This window comes from Panthera uncia (genome assembly GCF_023721935.1).
Source record: "Panthera uncia isolate 11264 chromosome D3 unlocalized genomic scaffold, Puncia_PCG_1.0 HiC_scaffold_8, whole genome shotgun sequence".
NCBI classification, from domain to species: Eukaryota; Metazoa; Chordata; class Mammalia; order Carnivora; family Felidae; genus Panthera; species Panthera uncia.
Window position 1 is genome coordinate 2,586,062 of NW_026057586.1, and position 23,920 is coordinate 2,609,981.

The following is a 23,920-nucleotide window of genomic DNA, read 5'->3' on the forward strand; positions in this document are numbered from 1 at the left end:
TTGCTTTCAAAGATAGAAATGAATAAGGCATTCAGTGAGTGGATCAAAGAACGTAAAATCCCAGCTGAAACGATTACCTGGCTAACAGGTGGACAACATCTAGGACAAGAACAGTCTGCTCCCCTCTAAGACGCCAGGGTCACACCCACATACACTCCACCATCTGCCTGGTTCCAGAATCGCGTGAATCCGCCTCCTGGGAATTCCATTCTTAGCTCCAAACAAACTCTACCTGCTTCATTTTCTAATATCAAAACCAGTCACTTCTAAACTACTTTCACTGAGAAGGGGAAACAAAATGTAATAAAACGGACAAGTATGAAATATGCACGGTCACAGCTTTACAACTCTGGGGACTGTGGGGAGCCCGTGACAGTCGCGTACGGCTCTGCCGTCACTCCCCAGAGGACGGAAGTGCATCTCGTATGTAACTTCTGCACCTTTGCTGCTTTCTGTACTTTTGCCTTGTACACTTATTTTTGATATTACTGTGTATGGCATTTTAGGAATTCCCACCACTTCAAACAAAGGGATGAAACGCCGGAGGTACGGGCTGCCTGCAGGTGGGTTCAGACACATCCAAGCTGTAAGAGGACACCCAGCTCTGCCCCACGACAGACCTACCAGTCTCCAGGCTGTCACCTCAAAGTCACACATTCATCTCAAGTAACTGTGGCAGGCGTCCCACAGCATAACCCGTGACAAGCAGTGGCCGATTCGACACTCCACCTAAGAGAGGTGACCCAGCTAAAAACAGCTGACCTACTTCCCAGAAATTCTACTACTGGCCGTCGAGTCCATAAACAAGGCCTCGGACGTGGACCCCCACGCTACTGTGGCAAGTGCACAGACTTGAAAAGGCCTGAGTTCTTGACGGAGAAAAAGTATTATCCGCCTGCCCCCAGGCCAGGTGGAACCCAAGCTCTACCCTGTTAGCACACGCTGCTCCCAGGCACGCCCGCACAGCAGCCAGGGAGCACAGAGCCCTGAACCTCCATGGCCACCAGTCCCCCAGTTCAGATGCACACAAAGCACATCATTTACTCCCTAACAGGAGGAAAATATAAACCGGACACAGATTGGTTGACACCAGCACCATCACGTGCCCTCGGATGGTCTCAAGAAGCAGTGAAGCCTCGCAGCTAAGTGACAACTGGGCCAAAATCAAACACCATTCCTCCTTGTCCTACGTGCTGAGGCATCCAGAGGGCTAATACCAAACAGCTACCTCTCCCAAGTAGCTTATCCTAACACGTGGGGTCTGGCCTTGTTGATGGTATCAGGCAGAGATATCTGGGTTAAAATACCGCCTGAAGAGGAAATACTCGGGAGCAGAAGCTTTAATGTTCTCTTACGGCAGACCTAGCGACTCTTCCTGTCACAGTATCCCGGGATGTGGTGACCTTGTGCAGCCTTCCCAGTACAACACAGAATACTGTGCCTTCACAGAAATCCCAGTGAATGAGCTCCAGACATAGCCAGAAATGCACCGGTGCGAGGGCTTCTTGGGTCACCTCCATCTGGAGATGAGAGAGTCCTCGAATCAGATACAAACGTCAGCGAGCTTTAATGACGGGTTTGTGTGATCGCTAAAACACACGTTCTTTTCAACTCAACAACACAGAGCGATGAGCGTTCGGAGACACTAACGATGTGCCGGGAAATCATGGGGCGCGGGACTACCACTTTCTTTTTTGCCCTCTTCACCACCTGATTGTACCAGGCACGGTCTACCCCGCACTTGGGCGACTGCTGACTGTTTGGAGAGAATTTACAAAGCACTTAGCCCAACAGACACCACTTCGATGTTACATTAAAAGCAAAAGAGTGAATGTTTTGAGCGTGTGGCTCTTAGACGATGACATAAAAGTTTATCTAGTCCATACACCTCAGCTAGAAGTAATAAAACAAGAAACAAAGACCATTATTTCTCAAAACCACTCTGCACCCCCATCTGGGAATTACAGATAACTAAAAAAGGACCATCAGAATTACACCTACCTATGGGTTTTCATGTGCTTTTTGCAATTTAGCGAGGTCTTAAACGTTTTCTGGCAATAGGGACACATATAGGGACGAAGGTCATTGTGGATACCCATGTGTCGCCGTAGGCTACCGCCAGTAGTGAAAGCCCCGTTACATATCAGACACTTGAAAGACTTGACTCCAGTGTGCGTGCGGACGTGTGCTTTGAGCACTCCCGCAGAAACAAAGCCTCTTCCACACTGAGAACATTTAAAAGGCTTTTCACCTGTATGTGATCTAAAAAGAATAAAAATGTTAGTGAATGAGCGTCTTACAACGTTACAATGCTTCCTACGTTAGACTAGAGCACACGTGTCCACCGTTTCGTTGAGCACCACGGTGGCAGAAGGCTCGGCAGTGGGGACACCCTTCTGGACATTCTACCAGCGAGAGCGCCGCAGATTCAGAGCTCGAGGGACTTGCCTGAGCCACACAGCGGCGCACGGTGGAGACAAAGGTCTATGGCAAGTCCGCCTCGAAGTTCTCAACGTTTTCATGACATTTCACCATCTCTCGCGACCAAGTCTCTGCTTTCTTTTCACTGTTGCTAGCACCAAGCATTCATCTAAATTCTGATGAATGAATCTGGAAAACCGTTGCAGTACCTCACTGTAACTCAACAAACCCAGTACTCGTTTGACACGTCCTAGAAATTGCAAATGCTGACATATAATAGTGCAAATAAAATGCGGTGACAATTTCTGGGTAGAACAGTCTAGTCAAAACACTAATGAATGAACATATCAGTCACCGGGGGCGCCTGGGTGGCTCAGTTGGTTAAGCGTCGGTCGGCCTTTAGTTCAGATCATGATCTCACGGTTCGTGAGTTCGAGCCCCGCGTCGGACTCTGCACTGACAACGCAGAGCCTGGAGCCTACTTCGGATTCTGTGTCTCCCTCTCTCTCTCTCTCTGCCCCTCCCCGACTCATGCTGACACTCTCTCTCAAAAATAAATAAACATAAAAAAAAAAACATATCAGTCACCAATAAATACTGTGGGGTCAAATGTGACATTTTCGAATCCCAAAAACAAACACTACTGTCCTTACTATTTCTACAAGCTCCCCGCTCACCGAATCACTGCAGTTAAGCTACATCTCCCATTTCTGGGTGGACATCACCTTACCTGATGTGCTGTTTAAGGTGGCAAGACTTTTTATATGCACGATGACAGTAAAAACACTTGTACGGTCTGTCTGCTTCGTTTACAAAATTGTTATTAAAATAACTTTGAAAAAACTGGTTTCTTGGAATGGGCTGGATAAGACCTACAAACCAAAAGAAAATCAGGAATAATTCACTGTTAATGCTACTAAAAAAGTTAAATGTCAAAAGGCATCTGTTTTCCCCAAAAGATGAAAATTTGGAGGAGTTAAGATCTAGATTTCCAGTGTTGCAGCTAAATGCTATTTTAATTGTGTTAGAAACTGGCTATTTTAAAAAACTGGGAAACACTTATAAAGTTAACGTAAGACAGGTATTTTCCAACACAAGGAATATACGTACATTGCAGTTCCTTCCTCTGGTTCTAGAGCCAATTTTTAATGCATTCCTACATTTGCTGGCATGGAATCAAAATAACCGTATCCAAACCGTAGGTTAACCAGGACTCTGAATCCCTTATTTGTTCGGTATAAAGACTGTACCCCAAGGACGACAATAAACTCAAAACACAAATGACTCTAACGTGACCTTCTGTTCTAAAAAAAAAGTCTATTTTTATAGAAATGCTATTAAAGGGGTTATCTGTGAATAGGAAAACTGGTAACTGAAGTATTCCAGGTTTTACCGACTTTCAATAAATAAAGAACCCCCTTAGGTTGACTGTGAAACTTAGGTCTTGATCAAGCCATAGAGCTAAGTACGCAATTCAGGACAAACACGCATTTGAGCCTTTTCGATCGCTTCCTATTCACCTGGAACGTTAAGAGGGAGACCTCACCGTCGCTCTGCCCAGGCGCCCCCTCCTGCCCCAGGGCCACACGGCTGCCGGTCAGGATCCTGGGCCACTAACTCCCGTGTGAGGATTCTTGGCAGGCACCTCTCAGGACACCGTGGCTTTCCTGGACACTCCAGACCACAGCTCGGTTCTCTGCCCTAAAACCTACTTCTCCCTCCCAACTCTCCTTGTTGCACGTGAACGACAATCCCCCCAGTCACATGGGGCCAGGAGTTCAGAATTTTTGAGAACTCCCTCCCCGGTCTCGTTCGGTCCTTTGCCGTCCTGGGGGCCCTACGTCCCCACGGCCTCAGAGACCTATTTCCCCTTCTTCATTCCCGCTGCCGCCAATCTCAGACAGCGGAGGAAAAAGCAAAGGTGGGGAGGATTCAGAGGCTCAGCAAGTCACGTCACTCCCATATCAGACTCAGGAAAGGGACCTGTACCTCCTGATGCCTGCGCCAGAAGCCCACCTGTTTTTCAAAGAGAACTCGGCACCCTCCCTGTGACCTGTGTTTAATCGACACAGCACAAACCTGAAACTGCCCAAACTTGTCCCAGTTCACGAGTGTTTGGGACCAGCAGAGCCGAATCAGAGCCATTCAGAGTCACTCTCTCGCTCTGGAAGCTGCAACGCTGTTCCACGCTCCCCGGCTTTGTCCTGGGGACTCGGCTCCCGCTCAAAACAGCTGGAGTCGCCTCCCCCAGGACCCACAGACCGAATCCCACGGAGACATATGCCGCGACGACGCCTCCATCAAATCGCGGTTCTGCTCAACTTTCTCCGGTCCCCAACAGAAAGACCCTGTTACTGAAGAACACGACGTGCTCACAGGCCTTCCGTGGCTTGCTACCGAATTCTGGATCAGCACCGCTCGGCGTGCCTTCCGCCCGCTGGCGCTGGCAGCTCCACCCGGCCACCCACCCTCCCTCCAGCCCCTCTGGCTCACTCTCCCGGTCTCTTTCCCCCCCTCCACTGGCTGCAGCGGAAGCCCAGGACGTGTGCCATGGTCACAGACATAGCCCCGAGCCCGTGACAGTCACCTGCCAAGGAGGACAGGGATCGTGACCAAAGAAATTAATGCTCCCGCCCGCAGTGTCGAGAAAACCAGGGACTGAAGCAAAGAAGCACACACACAAATCCAAACCAAGATCGTACAAGCCCCACCCCAGCCACCTACCTCTGCGGGGACCCCTCAGCCCCCCGTGGCTCCCCACCCAACCCTGGGGTGGGGAACTCTGGAACCTACGTCCTCCACCGTAAACAACTTCACACAATGTTTAGTGCCTCATTTCTTTTCCACGACATTGAGCCTACCTTCAAGAGTGAGTCCCCTGAAGCTCGCACCCTCACTCCTAGTGACTGCTGCTTCTCTGACGAGGAGCCCTCGCCCTGAGCCCTGGCCCAGTGCTGCCTCCTGGTCTGCCATCATTCCTTCCCGACCTGCCTGCCACTCCATGAGCAGAGTCCTGTATCCAACCCCTCGCCGATGCGCTCCTATGTACTCTGCAAGTCCTCTGGCCCCCCTCCGGTAATTAGGAAGCTCGTTAAGAGAGAAGTGAAAGAACCCGCTCTCAGAGATAATAATTAACAGCGTGTGTTCTAACAAAAGGGTCTGTTATATACAAACGCAAGCGGGATCGGCCATACACCCTGTTCTGGTTATACTTCAACTCCATATTTGCCACCTTTCCAGGTCAGTACCTAGGACATCCTCATCATCCTCTGCAAGGAACTCCCCTGGGTCAATGTGTCCAGTGCGTATCACACACTTTTGGTGAGTATCTCTATTGCCCTAACTGTATACTGTCACAGTGCTGCAAGGAACAATCCAGTCTATACAACTCTTTGCCTTAGTCATTTCCCCAACACGCACAGAATGACAACCTCTGGGGTGGTGTCCAGGCACATGTATTGAGAAACAGACCCCTAAATGATCCTGAGTCCTTTGCAAGTGTGTGGGGGGAGGGGGCTCCCTACTGTGAGCTATTAAGGCAGTAAAATTATAGGCCTCATTTTTTAGACGCTTTTTCACCTATAATTTTACAAACATAAATTTCTGTTACAAAGTTAGACTAATTATAAGGTCTAAATCTTCGAAAAAAAAAAATTAAGGGAGAATTAAACATACATAAATTTCCTATATATACACACATATATACATATATACATATATTAAGTAAACTCTTCTCAAAGAAAGGCACGAATAAACTCTAGTTGATTAACGTGTCTCAAAAACAAACTGGAAATGTGCTTAAAACTTCCTAAAATTCCTCCTGTAGTAACAGGAGAAAAAGTTTTATCTTGCTACAGTATTTCAGGAAATACATTTAAGCCTTAGAAGAGCTTTCACACGTTATAAACAGTAAGAGAATGCAAATACTGCAACATGATGACAAACATAACATTATTATAGATAATGCACACCATATAAAATGAACTTGATATATGAGATGAGACGAATGTGTTTTAAAAAGCAAGATAGGGGCGCCTGGGTGGCTCAGTCGGTTAAGCGTCCGACTTCGGCTCAGGTCATGATCTCACGGTTCGTGGGTTCGAGCCCCGCGTCGGGCTCTGTGCTGACAGCTCAGAGCCTGGAGCCTGTTTCAGATTCTGTGTCTCCTTCTCTCTGTGACCCTCCCCCGTTCATGCTCTGTCTCTCTCTGTCTCAAAAATAAATAAACATTAAAAAAAAAAATTTTTTTTTAAAAAATAAAAAAAAAGCAAGATAAATGCTCTAATATCAATATAATTAAAACATGAAGATAAACTTGGAAGATCAATCATTACACCCCTGAGGTTTAAAATAAAAGATAACCATGGGGTGCCTGGGTGGCTCAGTCGGTTAAGCGTCCGAGTCGTGATTTTGGCTCAGGGCGTGATCTCACGATTCACGGGATCGAGCCCCAGCATCGGACACTGCACGGACGGTGCAGAGTCTGCTTGGGATTCTCTCTCTCCCTCTCTTTGCCCTTCCCCACTTGGGCTCGCTCTCTCAAAATAAACTTAATAAAAAAATAAATTAAATAAAAGATAACCAAAGCCCGGCTCCCTTTCAAAGAAAAGGTATTTCAAACATCTGTGCTACACAAAATGAAAAAATGGGGACATTACTCTTATACACACACATACACGTCGTCACATATGGGGAAAAACAGTGACTTCTAAAAAAATAGACGTATCTCTGAGTTGAAAACTGAGAAGCAACTATAGACCAGAATCGCTTTTCCTTTTTTCTTCCCCCCCTAGCTTCATTGAGAAGCTGAGAAGTGAAAGGCACACATCGCCACAGAGGAAGGCAGACGGCAGGATGGTCTGACACCTATTGTGACGTGGTCACTGCGGTGGGCTCGGCTAACACCCATCCTCTCATAAAGATACAACAAAAGGAAAAGAAAGGAAAGAAGAAAACAGTTCTACCTGTGATGAGAGCTCTGAGGACCTACTCTTCACAACTGTCCTGCACATCACACGGCAGCGCTAGCTGTAGTCACCACGGCGGCCTTCTCATCGCTGTTGTGTATTTATCTCACAGCTGGAAGTGTGTGCCTTTTGACCCCCTTCCTCCAACGCTCCCTGTCCCCCACTCCCCTCTTCTGATAAACACTAGTTTGACCTCTTGTTCTATGCATCTGTTTTTGTTTTTTCTTCCTTTTGGATTCCACACATAAGTAAGATCATATGGTATTTGTCTTTCTCAGACTTGTCTCACTTAGCAAAAAAATGCCTTCAAGGTCTGTGCACGTTGCCACAAATGGTAGGATTTCCCCGTCGTTTATGTCTGAATAATATTCCATAATGTTTTTACCCGTCTGTCCATCAATGGACACTTAGGTTGTTCTCATCTCTTGGCTACTGAAAATACTTCTGCTGTGGACATGGGGGTGTGGTTATCTTTTTGAGTTAGTATTTTCATTTCCTTTGGAGATGGACGCAGAATTAGAATTTGCCGGATCATATGGTAGTTCTATTCTTAATTTTCTGAGGATCCTCCTTACTGTTTTCCATAGCAGTTGTACCTATTAACAGCCCCACCAACAGTGCACAAAGTCTGCCCTTTCTCCACATCCATACCAGCATTTGTTGTCCCACAGGCATAGTTCACTGTGGTTTTAATTTGCATATCCTAATGACTAGTGATGTTGAGCATCTTTTCACGTAACTGTCAGCCTTTTGACTATCTTCTCTGGAGAAAAGTCTATTCAGGTCTGTTACCCACTTTTTAAATTTTTTTTAGATTTATTTATTTATCATTTTGCCATTCAGTGAGGAGTTCTCTATTTATTTTGGATATTAACATTTTATCAGACACACTGATTGCAAACTTTTTTTTTTTTTGCATTCTATAGACTATCTTTTCACTTTACTGATGGTTTCCTTTGCTGTACAGAAACTTTTTAGTTTGATGTGGTCCCACTTACTTTTTCTTTTGCTGCTTGTGCTTGAGGCATCATATCCAAAACATCATTACCAAGACCCACATCAAGGAGCTTTGTTCCTAGGTTTTATTCTAGAACTTTTATGGTTTCAAGCATTACATTTATGTATTTAACCCATTTTCAGTTAATTTCTGTAAGTGATATAAGATAAAGGTCTAGTTTCATTCTTTTCCATGTGAATATTCAGTTATCCCAGCACATTTACTGAAGAGAGCATCTTTTCTCCATTGAGTGTTCTTGGCTCCCTTGTCAAGTATCAGTTAACCACATACACTTGGATTTGTGTCTGGGCCCTCAATTTTATTCTATTGGTCTACTGGTTTTTATGCCAGTGCCACACTATAACCATGACTACAGCTTTACAGTATAACTTGAAATCAGGAAGTGTGATGTCTTCTGCTTTGTTCGTCTTTCTCATGATTTCCATGGCTAATCAGGTCCTTTGTGGTTCCTTACCAATTCTTCTACTTCCGTAAAAAAACACCATTAGAATCTTGACAGGATTGCACTGAATCCATAGATGGTTTTGGTAGTATTGGCACTTTAACAATATTAATTCTTCTGATCCATAGAACACTTTTCTATTTATTTGTGTCTTCTTCAACTTCTTTCATCAGTGTCTTGTAGTTTTCAGAGTAGAGACCTTTTTACCTCCTTGGTTAAATTTATTCCTAAGTATTTTACTGTTTTTGATGCTATTGATCTAACTAGGACTTCCAGTACTCTGTTGAATAAGAGCAGTGAGAATGGGCACCCTTGTCTTGTTTTGATCTTAGAGAAAAAGACTTCAACCTTTTACCATTTAGTATATTAGCTGTAGTCTTGTAGCCTTTATTACATTGAGTTATGTTCCTTCTACTCCCATTTTGTTAAAATTCTTTATCATGAATGGATGCTGAATTTTGTCAGATGCTTTTTCTGTGTCTACTGGAATCATATGACTATTTCCTTTTATTCTATTAATGTAACATATCACACTGATTAATTTGCATATGTTGAACCATCCTTGCATCACTGTGATAAATCCCACTTAATCGTGGTAAATAATTCTTTTAATGTGCCACTGAATTTGGTTTAGCAGTATTGTATTGAGAATTTTTACATTTATATTAATTAGGGATATTGGCTAGTTTTCTTTTCTAGTAGTGTCCTTTTCTGCTTTTGGTTTAAGGATAATGTTGGCCTTGTAAAATGAGTTTGGGGAATGTCCTTCCTCTTTGATTTTTTGGAACAGTTTGAGAAGGGTTGGTATTAATTCTTTTTTAAATGTTCGGTAAAATTCACCAGTGAAACCATCTGGTCCTGGGCTTTTTATATTGAGAGACTTCTGATTATTAACTCAACGTCCTTACTAGTCATTGGTCTATTCAGACTTCCTATTTCTTCCTGATTCAGTCTTGGTAAGCTGTATATTTCTAAGAATTACTCTATTTCTTCTAGATTGTCCAGTTGGTTGGCATTTAATTGTTCATGGTAGCCTCTTCGGATCCTTTGTATTTCTGTGGTATCAGTTGTAATGTTTTCCTTTCCATTTATAATTTTGTTGATTTGGATGCTCTCATTCTACCTTTGTTAGTCTAGCAAAGGTTTTCTCAATTTTGTTTATCTTTTCAAAGAACCAACTCTTAGTTTCATTAATATGTTCTATTGTTTTATGTTCTCTATTTACTTCTGCTCTAATCTTTACTACTTTTTCCCTTCTGCTAACTTTGGGCTCAGTTTGTTGTTCTTTTTCTAGTTCCTTAAGGTGTAGGTTCCTTAAGGTGTTGTTTATTTGGTGTTTACTTCTATGAATTTCCCTCGAAGAGCTGCTTTTGCTGCATCCTATTAATTCTGGTACATTGTGTTTCCATATTCACTTGCCTTAAGAGACTCTTTTTATTTCCTCCTTAGTTTTTTCTTTGATCCACTGGTTGTTCAGGAGAGTATTTCCATGTGTCTGTGAATTTTCCAGTTTCCCTCACTGATTTCTAGATTCACACCACTGTGATCACAGAAGATACCTGGTATGATTTCAATCTTCTTGAATTTGCTAAGGCTTTTTTTTGTGGCCTAACGTATGGTCTACCCTAGAAAATGTCTGATGTGTGCTTGAGAAGAATGGGTATTCTGCTGTTGTTGGTTAGAATGTTCTGTATTTTCCTGTTAGGTCCATTTGGTGTGTAGTATTGTTCAAATGTGCTGTTTCTTTATTGATTCTCCATCTGAATGATTTGTTCATTGTTGAGAGTGGAGTACTGAAGTCCTCAACTATTACTGTATTACTGTTTATTTCTTTTAGCTGTTTCTGCTTTTATATACTTGGGTGTTCCCATGTTGGGCATATAAATATTTACAATTGTTATATCTTCTTGATGTACTGACCCCTTTATCATTATATAATGACCTCCTTTGTCTTTTTTTTTTTTCTTTACCATTTCTACCTTAAAGTCCATTTTGTCTGATACAAGTGGAGCTACTCCTGCTTTTTTCAGTTACTATCTTTGAAATGTCTTTTTCTACCCCCTTCACTCTCTTTGTGTTATCTTCACAGCTCACCTGAGCTTCTCCTGGGCAGCATATCACTGAATCTTGTTTTGTTCTCCCTTTAGCCATTCTGTGTCCTTGGATTAGAGGATTTAATCCATTTACATTTAAAGTAATCATTGATAGGTAAGGACTTACTAATGCCATTTGGTTAATTGTTTTCTGAATCCTATGTTCCTTGTTTTCTTATCCTGCTTTTTATGTTTTGATACCTCAGTATGTTTTAATTTCTTTACCATCTTCTTTTGTGGGATTACTGTAGGATTTTCCCTTGTGGTTACTATGAGGCTTACACAGACTATCTTAAACTTATACTATTTTAAACAGATAATAACTTCAATAGAATCCATAAATTTTACACTTTTACTTCTCTTCCCCCTCACATTTTAGGTTACTGCTGATAAAATTTATGTTTTTTCTATACTATGTAACAGCAAATGCCTATAGTTATGGTTATTTTTACGACGTTTTTTTTTTTTAACTTTTAAACCAGAGTTTTAAGTAAAGTGTGCACCACTATTGTTGTAATGCAGAATCTAACTATGACTACATATTTACCATTACCAGTGAGATTCATGCTATCTTTTTATGTTTTTATGATGCTAATTACTGTTCTTTTGCCTCCACTCAAAGAAATCCCTTTGGCGTTTCTTATAAGAAGGTCTGGTGGTAATGATCTCTCTCAGCTTTTTATGATGGTAATAATGAGCTCCCTCTGAATATCATGCTTGCCTTATGACTCCGATACCTCCTTAGTCTACACATTATTGTATTTCAAATTCAGTCTTTGAATTCGAAGAAAAAACATTTAGAGTACAAGAGGGCATGTCTAGTGAAATACAATCCCTGACACACCATAAAGTTCACAACATTCAAGTTCAGTAAAAATTACTGGTGCTTGATACCAAGATACAATGACTCCTTGAAAATCATGGTGTGCTCTCCCATACTTTTGTGCCTGGGAGTGCAATGGTAATGGATGTGCAGAGGAAGGGAACTTTACTGACCACAACCCTGGTCTACAAGCCAGAAGATCCAGAATTCTAGTTCTACCATGAGTACAAACTAGTTGTATAATGTAAAAGCAACATAACTCTTTCTAGAGCTTAGTTTTTATATCTGTACAAATGAAGAATGTAGAGAAGTTTTGAATGACTATTTTCAAGTTCCTATACAGCTCTCAAAGTTTTTGACCGTATAATACCACACCACCAACTGTGCTTCCTTAATATGCAGACTAAATTACTTGCTATGGTAGTTTTAATGCATTCTAACTTTCTGAAGTGACAGTCTTAGCCTAAGTGACATATTGTGTTTTAAGTAACTTGGCTAAACTAGAACAGCTCATCTCTCAATGAAGTCAAGTAACTGTAACTAATCTGTGCTAAAACCCTCTCTGTCACATTTTTATCAAAATCTGTCCCCGGAAGGTTATTAAAGTCACATCTTTTCTACAGAGCCCCTGAGGAGCTCAGAGTCTGAAAGAAGAGACAGACACAAATATAAATGACAATGACGTTAAGCATTGTAAATAATTGTTTACAATATTTTACCTTCTATAATGGGAAGCCCTCTCTATATGAATCATTTCCCTCATGTGTCTCACTCAGCCTGGACCAAAGGAGAATTCTGCTTCCACTAATTTGATCTAAGTTTGGTTTCCCAGCTATCTGTGAAACCAACAAGTAAAATGTACCCATTTTAACCTGGGAAAAAGTCTGGAGTATCAGGACTGTAGTTTAACTACGGGTTTAGAAAGTTAAAGTCAAGAAACCCACAGATGTTTAATTTTATTAATGGCAACCTGAAAAAAAAACTGGTAATTTGAGGGTAACTCTGAAAGCATGAAGGAAAATTCTAGGGCCACTAAACAAATGTTGAATCTGTCCTGACTCTCAGAGACTTTCCTCATTTCAGGAATGACACAAACCATTGAGAACCTAAAGATTATGGTGAAGATTGGATACACATTAAACTAGTGTGTTGTTTTGCTTTGTGAGCTACCAAAAGTGGACAAGAACATCAAGCCATTCTAACCTCCATGGGAGCTTTGTCAGTTTCTAGGGTTTGAACAATTAATACCCTAAGAATTACAGTTTCCAGGAAGCTCAGTACAACACACACATAAAATCAACAGAGAATGATACTCTGGGGAGGATGACGACCTTCAATCTTTTGTCTGTTTGGGGGTTTTCCATTTCTTCTAGAGTCAATCATGATAGAAGAACATGATTCTAGCAAAGATCCATTTCATCTAACTTTTCAAATGTGTTAGCTATCTGAACTACAGCTAACACATTTAGCTTTGTTCTGTTTTCATTGAGTTACAATCAAAGATTGTGTCCTGTACAGTATCTACTTTTGAAAATTTGAAATTCTTCCTTATCCTAGGATTTGACCAACTTCAATTCCGTGCATGTTTAAAAGAGTATTATAGAGTAAAAGATTCTATGAAGCTATTAAATAACCCTTTTTATATATATGTGTACTTCAAATCCGCTTCAGTTTCACCGTTTAGTTAAATTGATCTAATTGAGGAATTTTCACTATACTTTACAATTTGAATATTTCTCCTTTCTTCTAATTGTTTTTGGTTTATATATGTGATGCTATGCTCCTAAATAAAGATTCATGATTTTTTTTTCTTTAGATTCATGATTGTTGAGGAGTGCCTGGATGGCTCAGTTCGTTAAGTGTCTGACTCTTGGTTTCCACTCAGTTCATGATCTCACAGTTCGTGAGTTCGAGCCCTGTATCAGGCTCCACACTAACAGTGCAGAGCCTGCTTGGCGTTCTCTCTCTGCCCCTCCCCTGCTCATGTTCTCTCTCTCTCTCTCTCTCTCTCTCTCTCTCTCAAAAAAATAAACTAAAAAAAATTCATGATTATTGATCATCTTATTAGCAAACTGTGATTCATATTAATCTAAAATATCTCCCTTTATACCGTATGACCTTTATTTATATTAAACTATACTTTGATGTTAATTTTGTTCATGGACTGGATTATCTTGCTTAAGACCTAATAAAATACAGAAACTGTATAAAAATATAAGTTTTATCCCAGAATTTAATGCAGTTTCTTTAATTTTGTTTAGCACTTTCTCATAAGCAGTGTTTCTAGATAATAAAATCATAGTTTAACCTTAATAACATTGAGCCTGGGAAAAAAAAGCCTTAAACGCTAGCAGTTTTCCTTTTAAGTCCAAAGATGAAAGCAGCCCATATAAAACTTGTGACCTGTCATGTAGGGATTTTAAGATGAAAGTAACAAAGCGGATTGCGCATCTCACATGAAGAACCCTCGTCCACGTTGACGGTTCCACTGAGGCAGAAATTTGTCTTCAGTGAGGACTTACGTGCCAGTATCTCCAGCTGGACACATCCTTTCTTTCTTAACCAAGAACACAATTTGGGCAGTAGCTTAGACAGAGCTAGGATTTTCAGTTTGACTGTGGAACATACCGGGCCGTAAAGCAAAAGTGCTCCACAAACACTTCATGAACAGCATGCTGAAACTGTCTCCCCGTAACCATCGGTCTACCACTGTGTAGACAAAACACTTATATACTCTCTGCAAGGTGCAAGAGGGAAGAGAATCTTACCTACGTCAGTTATGAGAATCGGCTCTTGCAAAGGAATGTCAGGGACCGGAACGTTCGTCTTGCCGACTCGAACCTTCGCCGGTTTACGCTGGTGCCTCATCTTCCTTAGCTCCGTGTGTTTAAAGTGAGAAGCAATGTGAGTCTTCCTGTGGCCTGAGGTCCGAAACTTTTTGTCACAGTGAGGACAAGCAAAAGGTCTGACTCCTAATAAAAATAAAAGTACGCGGCAGAATTATTTCAAGAACATACGTCTCAACAATTAATGCCAACATAAAATTCTAGTAGTTTAATATTGACTTGAATAGTTTGTCGCTTCATGCGCACAATTTCATGGATGTCATGCAGCTATTTTCCCCTGTCTGCATACAGTGCATACTATAGATGTTAAGGTATGTCTTAAGATCATTGGAAGTAAAAAAGATTTGCTATCCTCGCATTGCAAAACATTTAAACCTTCAGATACTCAAATATTCAGTCCCTAGGAATACTCCAGGGCAGTAAGACTGCTCTCTCTCAAATCATCATCCGTAACGTGGAACAACGTCTGCCTCCAGGCTGGCTGCCAGGATTGTAGACACTCATGTTTAACGAGCACTCAGCAGCTCCGAGCATTTAGTAAACAGCAGTAAATGGTAGTTGTCAGTGATTGTAAATAATAATAATGCTGCTGCTGCTGACAGTAATAATGTCCTCTTCACAATTCTCTACTATCAATTCCCTTTCCTGAAGGAAATTCCTTTATTTACAATTTTATCGGTAAACGAAAACGGAGGTTCCAAAGAAGGGCACATAACAAAACCAGCAAATGTCAGCTTTTTTAAACACTCCTCCACATGATCAGCTCAGCCCCGGAACCCCAGGTGGGCAGGAGAAGTTTCTGCTAATGGATACGGGGTTTCTTTGGTGGGGCCGGGATGCTAAAAACGTTGAAAACAGACAGTTGGGTGGGTTGCACAATTTCTGAATAAAGTGAATTCTGAGTTCACCGCAAAATAAGAGTCCATTTTATGATCTGTGAATGTATCACAACAAAACGATCCTAAACGAAATTACAGCCTAAATATGAATGTTTTCATGCCTTCATCCTGACGACAAAACATCTGAAAGGGTGAAGAGGCATCAGGCTTTGCCTCCCTGCCCCCCCCCCTCACCCAGGCGTCTCCTTACAAAGGCCCACCTCCTCCACCTCCGCATGCGGTGGCCCCCAAGCACCCCTCTCTTGGCCCTTTGCCTCCTGTGTTCATTCCGAGTGCCAGTGCTTAGTGCTTCCCTCATTCAGCCGCGGGCTCTGTGGGCATCTAGTCCCGTCACTCTGTGGACCAGCATATACCTGCAGCCTAGCCTACCAAGGTGATCACAGAGACTTGGGAAGGGTGTTCGGCTGTTGCCCGCAGGCCCCGTGAATCGGAGGGGACGGGAGGGGAAGGCCCCGAGCCCCGGGCACCTGTGTGCAGGCGGATGTGCACTTTGAGGCTCCCCGACGTGGAGAAGCTCTTCATGCAGTACTGGCACTTGAACGCCTTGATGCCCGTGTGGGTCTTGATGTGCGCGGTCAGGGTGCTCTTTACGGCAAAGGCCCGGAAACACTGCGGACACTTGAAGGGCTTCTCGTGGGTGTGAATGCGGATGTGGCGCACCAGGTCACTCGGCTTCCGGAACTCCTTGGTGCAGTAGGGACACACGTGCCACCGGACACCGTTCTCCTCGCGGATCGAACCTGGGGCCGAAAGAAAACACAACCAGTCCAGCTCGGCCTGTCTGGCCCTTGTGTTTTCTACCCACTGTTAAGGCACTTGACCGTCTGGGGTTAGATCGAAACAACAGCGTACCTATGAAAGAGCTATCTACTTTTTTTGCCACAGCAGAAGATGTACGATCAGTTAGGGAAAAAGGTGAAATTTCCATAATCACTGAAATGACGGAAGACTATGAGTGAATCCTGCAGAAAATCTTCACAGTCACATGAGAACACAAATCATGGCCCGAGGGAGGGAAGAGGGCTAACTGGACAGGTAATACACATAAACCAAAGGCAAGCGTACAAACTCAGGCCACTGTACATGTGAATAAAAGCACATGTGACCAAACGACTCCAAAGTGAACTCGGGATACGAGGAGACGAAGGGGGAGAAAGCACTGTCTGAGCCCATCTGATACCACGAATAACAAACAAGTAATCCCCACGCAAGTAATTGGGAGACCATGAATTCTTGCCCTATGAAAAGGCATTCATAAATACTTATGACAAAGAAATAGCTCACGACCAAACATAAAAGACTATTTTGTAACTTTAAATATTATCGTTCAACTTTCAATCAGGTTTAAAACTATTCCCATCAGGGGCGCCTGGGTGGCTCAGTCGTTTGAGCGTCTGACTTCGGCTCAGGTCACGATCTCAAGGCCTGTGAGTTCGAGCCCCGTGTCGGGCTCTGTGCAGACAGCTCAGAGCCTAGAGCCTGATTTGGATTCTGTGTCTCCCTCTCTCTCTGCTCCTCCCCGGCTCATGCTCTGTCTCTGTCTCAGAAATAAATAAACATATAAATACATAAATACATAAATAAATAAATAAATAAATAAATAAAACTATTCCATCCAAAGAAAAATCACGAGTTTACTGAAATATAAGTAAAATGATTTCTAAATTATAAAAATTTTAAAAACAAAATTCACCAGAACCACTTTTTATCTTTTATAATTTTGATTAGCTTTATTTATCTGAAATTAAATAGGTATTTACAGTGAGGTCAAGAACCCACTTAAAATTAGAAAGATTTTGGCCAGGTTAACAAAATTCATCAGGAAATTTTAACTGTTTATTTAACTGTGTCTTTACAGACATAGCTTTATTAGACAAAAAATAATTTGTGTCCTTCTGTTATTAGTAAATGCAAGGAATTCTCCTTATGTACAAGTGAATCTACAAGGAGCGAAAATGTATTTTCCTGAAGATGATGCTCTTTGCAAGACTAACATAGGAAATAAGGTTAGGTAAAAGAAAAAAACTTACATTTTTCTAAAAACAGTGACGCAACAGAAACTAGGTCAAGTCAGGAACACACGCAAACCACAGGGAAAAGAAGAGAAAATATGGGACGTGGCTTCAAAAATGGGAGAGAGCATTTATTTTATGGTGACACCGTTTACATTAAGGAAGTCTGAAACTTAAAGCTGTTTAAAACCAATAGGTAAAAATTAATTCATACAAGTGCAGGAATTACCTAAAGATCTTATGATAAATCAAAAAAGCCAAGGTATAAAAAGGCGACAGAACTAGAGTATCTATGAGCTAATAAACTTGGGAACCCTCCCCATCAGGTTTTCATCCAGGCAAGAATGAAAACTGTACCTTTAACTATCTAAGATGACAGAACATTCAACTGTCACCAGGTTCTAATTATTTCCAGAACGGACTAGAACAGAAATTACAAACTGGCGGCCTTGCAGCAGTCTCCACACGTGGCCTGCATGGGCTTTGTTTGGCCCACGCGCTTGCTACTAAAATATTAAATCCAGATTTTCGACCCTCTGACAAACTGAAAGGTCTGGAAAACCAGATGTGCGTTCCCACGCGGCAACTTTCCCTGGTGCTGGACAACTGCTTTTCTCTTCAAACACATTAATAAATTTAAGAAGAAAAAACATACATTATAATCGTCTTCAAGATGAAAAGGCAATTGCTACAATTTAATATCTAGTCTAATTTCTAAAAAATCGTCTGAAAACAGGAAGAGATGAACAAACATATATCAGTATGTTTTCATTTAATAGGAAAATACTAAAAACAATCCTATTACAGTCCAGAAAAAATCCGCTATCACTGCCATGAATTTATTGTGTTCTAGTGATACAAGCCAGTGAAATTAGGTAAGATACAGAAATATACAGCATTAACTAACTACAAAGGAAAAGGTAAAAATCATGATTTACAAATGATATGATTAAATGCCTTAAAAAACTTAAAACTCAGAAAGTGGCACACATTTTAATATGTGGAAATCAACATCATATCTACAAGCAAAATCCAGAAGAAAATTTTAAAATGCCACTGAAAAATGAAAAAATACAGAGAAGAGATCTGAAGAAATGGAAATCTACACCCTATTCTTCGGTACAAAGACTAAAAGTTATAAAGACATCAATTCTCACTGGTTAAATCACTTACATATAAATACCGACTTTTTTAAAAACTAGAGTTTTGGAGCTTTAGCAGACAAGTCTAAAGTACACATGAAAAAATAAGTATGGGAAAATCGTTCAAAACACACCGTCAAGCGTAGCAGGAAAGGACTAGGCCCATAGACACGAAAGCATACCGGTAGCAGACATGAACAGAAAGACAGATTCGTGCCCAGAACACGGTCCGGAAAAGACCCATACAGGTCTGGGAGGGTAACGAACAGAACGGTATCACAGTGTTTCAGTGGAGAAAGCAGGACTTAGTCCATATATGGTGTTTGGACAGCGGGGTGCCCATCTAAAAACAAAAAATTAAATTGAGTCAGAGATTCAGCTTAAAATATGAAAGTATGAGGGGCACCTGGGTGGCTCATTCGGTTGGACGTCCGACTTTGGCTCAGCTCATGATCTCACGGTTCATGGGTTCAAGCCCCGCAATGGGCTCTGTGCTGACAGCTCGGAGCCTGGAGCCTGCTTCGGATTCTGTGTCTCTCCCTCTCTCTCTGCCCCTCCCCCGTGCTCGCTCACTCTCTCTCTCTCTCTCTCTCAAACATAAACATTAAAAAAAATTGAAAGTATGAAAGCGTTGGATAAAAGAGGTTATTTCCCATAACGTCCACGTTGAAGTCTAAGTATTGTAGAAGTCCAAAATCTGTGAAACACTGACCAATTTGGGTATAGAAAATATTTCTCCCTTTTAATTCAAAACGACAAATTAGAAAAGAATATATGCTCTCAAAATACTATCATCCTTAATGTATCATGGCAAATAAAAATCAAGTCAGGCTAATGAAAAAATGTAGGTGGCTCTTCAACATGAAAAGTTGCTCAACCTTTTTACTCCTTATTAGAGAAATGAAATTAAAGCTACAATCAGAAACCATTTTAACCTATCAGATGAGTAAAAATGGTTCCCAAATTTTGATAACAATCCCTTCAAAAGGCTGTGAGGAAATGGACAGATACCCCAATGCACTGTGGATGGGGGTATAAACTGTCAGAAAGCCCTGGAAGGAAAATCAGCAACATTTACCCCATTGTTTTTCTTTTGATATGAAGCACATTAGTGATACAAATACTGAAATTTGAACAAGATCTGTGGACTGGATCAATTTCACTACCCTGATGTTGGTTCTAGAAGACAGCATCCTTGACCTTAGGACACACACACTAAAGTATTTGAAGGGGTATTAAATAAATTTGTATTTATTATCACCTGTATTTGCAAGATTGCAAATAACCTACATAATTATTTATCCATAAAATGGAACAATCTCTAGATATTTTCTAAAATATCAGGTGGAAAAAAGTAAACTGCAAGGAAGATTATATATAGATTTTATACACACACACACACACACACACACACCCAGTATGCCCCCCAACATACTGAAAAACAATACGATACATACTATATAATAACATGCCTGTACTTGTTTAAAAGACAGAGACCCCCAGTGACAGCGGCTGCCCTGGAGAGGGGTTATGTGGAGGACAAGGATGAACAGGGGACGTTTCACTGCACACCGTTTTGTATCTTTTGAATTACGTGGCAAGAGCAAGTTTCACCAGTTAAAAAATCATTTTTAAATCTGTGCATTCCACGCAGCAGTCATCCCGGGTCAGGCACTATTCCTCACACTCAGGTCTCTCCCTTTCGTTCTGCCACCGCCCCATCGCACAGACGAAGGTTAGCGAACCTGCCCCAGGTCAGGTGCCAATAAGTGGAAAAGTCGAGGCACACGTTGACATCTGCGTAATTCTAGAATCTGAGAGCGCTTCTCTCAGAGCACTCTGTCCTCCCAGCTCCACTTCAAGGAGAGTGCTCACCACATGCCAACGACCACGGCAGGCAGACCCCTGCCCGTGGAGGGACTCAGGTGCGGGATTCGAGCACGCACGTGCAGCAGAGCTCAGGGACCTGCGTCAGGGTGGACTCGCCCCGGGGGGGGGGGGGGGGGGGGGGACGACACGACATTCAGAAATGTCCGCATGCAAGGGGAGGGGGGCCTGGCCGGCTCGGCGGTGGAGCACGCGACTCTGGGTGTCAGCATTATGCGTCAAGCTCCACGTTGGCCAACGTGTCCAGATTATTTAAAAAAAACATAAAATGAAATCTTCAAATAAAAAAGTCTGCATTCGAAAGACAGTTTTTGGAGGTACATTTACCAGGCAAAGAAGAAGCAAAAGCCGGGTATGAAGTTCTGGAAACCTAAAGCTCACAACGGCCACAGCGTGAGAGGTCTCGCGGGGTCCGCGAGACGCAGAGCTTGAGGCAGACAGGGTGACGTGATGGAAAGCCTACGTGCCACGAGAGGTTTTCGGCAGGACGAAGAAAACCGTACCCTAGAGGTGTCCTCCTCACTCCTGAATCGGTTTCCACACCGGAGGAATTACTGGGGACGCGGCCAGCCGTGTCCCCGGCATCGGCCTCGGCCACGGTGGAGGACGAGGGTGACGAGGGTGACGAGGTGATGAGGACCTGGGTGCCGCAGGGGGGAGGCAGGACCAAGGGACGGGAAGACGCCTGTGGATTCATCCGGGCGCCAGAGCGCACAGCCACTGCTGTCGGAGAACTGCAGGACAGCAGGAGAGACAGACAGACAGACAGGCTCCTCTAGGACCCACTCCAAGGGCCGCTTCAGACGCTGGACGAAGGCCCTGGCGTATTCTTGCAACGGAAGGTGTGCCCAGAGGCCGCAGGTGCAGTCCGGAGGACATACAGTGACAGTCACAGAAAGTCGTTCTGCTTTCTACTGGAACATCAAGCTGAATACAAATACTCAGACTTAACTACTGTTCAACAACAACCGGGGAGACGCTCATATCTCAGGATCCACGTTCAGATGCTGAATCTACAGAGAAGACTTTAAACGAAGCAAAGCAGCCCAAGTGTGCCCTCACTCTCTGTTCCACAGCGTCTCCCTACGTGGCCCCAGCCTGGACGGCCGTCCTTGTCGTTCACGCCGTCTCAGCGGCGGACGGGACTGCGAGAGAGGTTAGCACCACTGGACCCTCGCGGCCCCCGACTCAGCCAGTGGGTCGTGGAGTGACGTGGAAACCAGAGGCCGCAGGATCCTCTGGCAAAAGACGCCCTGTGGGAACAGTGCAGCCCGCACCTGGCGGAGGCAGGACACCGAATCTTGCACAACGTTGGGACACCCACTCGGAAGTGACAGGCCAGCGTCCCGAGGTGGGGGGGCCGTTAAATAGGCTGCTGGGCCATACGCCACGGGACCACTTATTTGGAGTCGTACACAAAGGGACAGACTCTTGGTAAAGTGGACCGCGCAAAATTTCTGTGTCCAGTCCCACGGTCTACCGGGCTTCTCAGCGGTCGGCGAGAGGACGCCTCGGACTTCCTGGCCGGATTCCCGGAGCGGGAAATGGAGGGGACGGTCACTGGCAGCTGGCTGGGCCACATCAATGAGGCAGGGAGACAGCAGGAATGCTCAGACGCAACCCCAGGCACTGAAACGGGCGCCGTGGCAGCTATGGGCCCTGAGCACGATGGCACCTGCTCTAACGGCCCATGTGGCTCTGGGGCGGAGGCCACCGTGCAGGCCGGCTGACAACCGGACTTGAGATAAAGCACGTGTGTTTGGGAGTGAGGGGGGGAGGACACAGCCGGCACTAGTGCTGTGTGTGACTGAGTCTCCCCGACCCCGCGCTGTCCCCTGGGCCGGGCCCCCGGTCCCGCTGAACCGGCGACCCCGCGCTGCCCCGAGGTAGGGGCAGTAAGAGCGCTGTCCTGCCGCCAGATGCCCCCCGCCCCCCGTCTCACGGTGCTCCCTGCCCACGTGGCATCCCAGAGCGGGTGCTCCACCGGGGAGGGACGCAGGGACCGTCGGGGGTTCGCTCTCCCGGGAGATCCCCGAGATCTCCGAAGCTGCAACTGTCCAGGGAGCAGCTCTCACCGCCAAAGCACGGCATCCTTCCCCTGCCGGCGGCCCTCCAGGGACGGGGGACGGTGGGACCACTGACCTCTTTCTCACGGAGGGCACCCTGAACAGGAGACGAGATGCGCCAGAGCTCTCCCGGGTATGGCAGGGCGGCGGAGGAGGGCGACCCGCCCCGTGAGCGCCTGTGCAGGTGCCAACGACGAGACAGCTGCGGGGCCGGCCGGAACCTGGCGCCCGGAGGAAAGGCGGCGAGCATTCGGGGAGGGATCTGTCCCTTCCGCTCCTGGAGAGGCTCCAGGTCCCCTCAGAAGAACCTTCGCTGGCGCAGACGAGGAAGGCAGGCCTCCCCGGCCGACTGAGCCAGTGTGGATGTGCCGGGGGGCCGGCAAGGCTCTCTGCTCCACAGACCGCGGGACACGCGGCTGTTCCGAAGCGCATGTGGACCGCGCGGCTTGCCGGCGCCCCCCTGCCCCTCGCAGAGGGGTGCGCTCAGCAGGGGAGTCCCCGCTTCCGTCCCCGCGTGACCCACTGCCCACAGGAGGTGCCGTCCATTCCATCTACCTCCCGACACCTGCTCGGAAGCTGGGGCACAGGTCCCCCCGGGAGTTGGTGCCTTCTATCGACCAGATTACAGGCACGGTGATGCCGCACGAAGCCTCGTGTTCGCTACTTCTGCTCACCTCGGCTTCATGCAATTCTGGAGGTGCTGCTCTGGGGAGAAAACCACCAATCTGCTGCTTCACGGAGGAGCCACGCTGCCGCCCGCAAACCGTCACTGGGCGAGCTGGGTCAGGGCAAGCAAGGTGCGGGGACACCATCCCCGAGGAGCAATCCGATATCCAGACCCAAGTGCACAGAGGACGTGCTCCCGGACCGCTCAGGGCCGGTCCGAGTCGAGGGTGGAGGACACAGCCAGCGGCCTCGCGGATTCTGACCCCAAGGGCAGCGCCTCTCTGCGTGTTTCCCCAGCACCCGCAGCGGGAACCTTGGAGCCGGCTCCACGGGTGTGCGCGGCGTCCCAGAAACAATCCACCCGGAAGGGAGCCCACGGTGCGCAGTGTTCACCAGAACACCCACCCTCCTCTCAGGGAGCCCTGCAAATAATTCACGAGTTTTTGCAAGCACTCCAGAAGCCTGATGTGGAAGTCCTTCAAAGTGACGCAAAGGTGTCTCCCAGAAAGCAAAGCCTACGGCCCGTCTCCCTCCTGCTTCGTCCCAGGAAGGAATTTATAAAGAAGGAATTTTCTCCGCCGGTCACACTGAACTCTTAAACACTGTTTTGAGCTTACTGCAGTGTCCGTACTATAACT

The 23,920-nt window shown here is 44.7% G+C and overlaps 1 protein-coding gene across 1 annotated transcript in view; it reads right to left on the reverse strand.

Moving 5' to 3' along the window:
* ZNF236 (zinc finger protein 236) overlaps positions 1 to 23,920 on the reverse strand; it is a 116,243-nt gene that overhangs the window by 52,091 nt on the left and 40,232 nt on the right. The window contains 4 exon segments of the mRNA XM_049619288.1: positions 2,002 to 2,262; positions 3,152 to 3,293; positions 14,533 to 14,736; positions 15,977 to 16,249. Of these exon segments, the coding sequence (XP_049475245.1) occupies positions 2,002 to 2,262; positions 3,152 to 3,293; positions 14,533 to 14,736; positions 15,977 to 16,249 (880 nt within the window).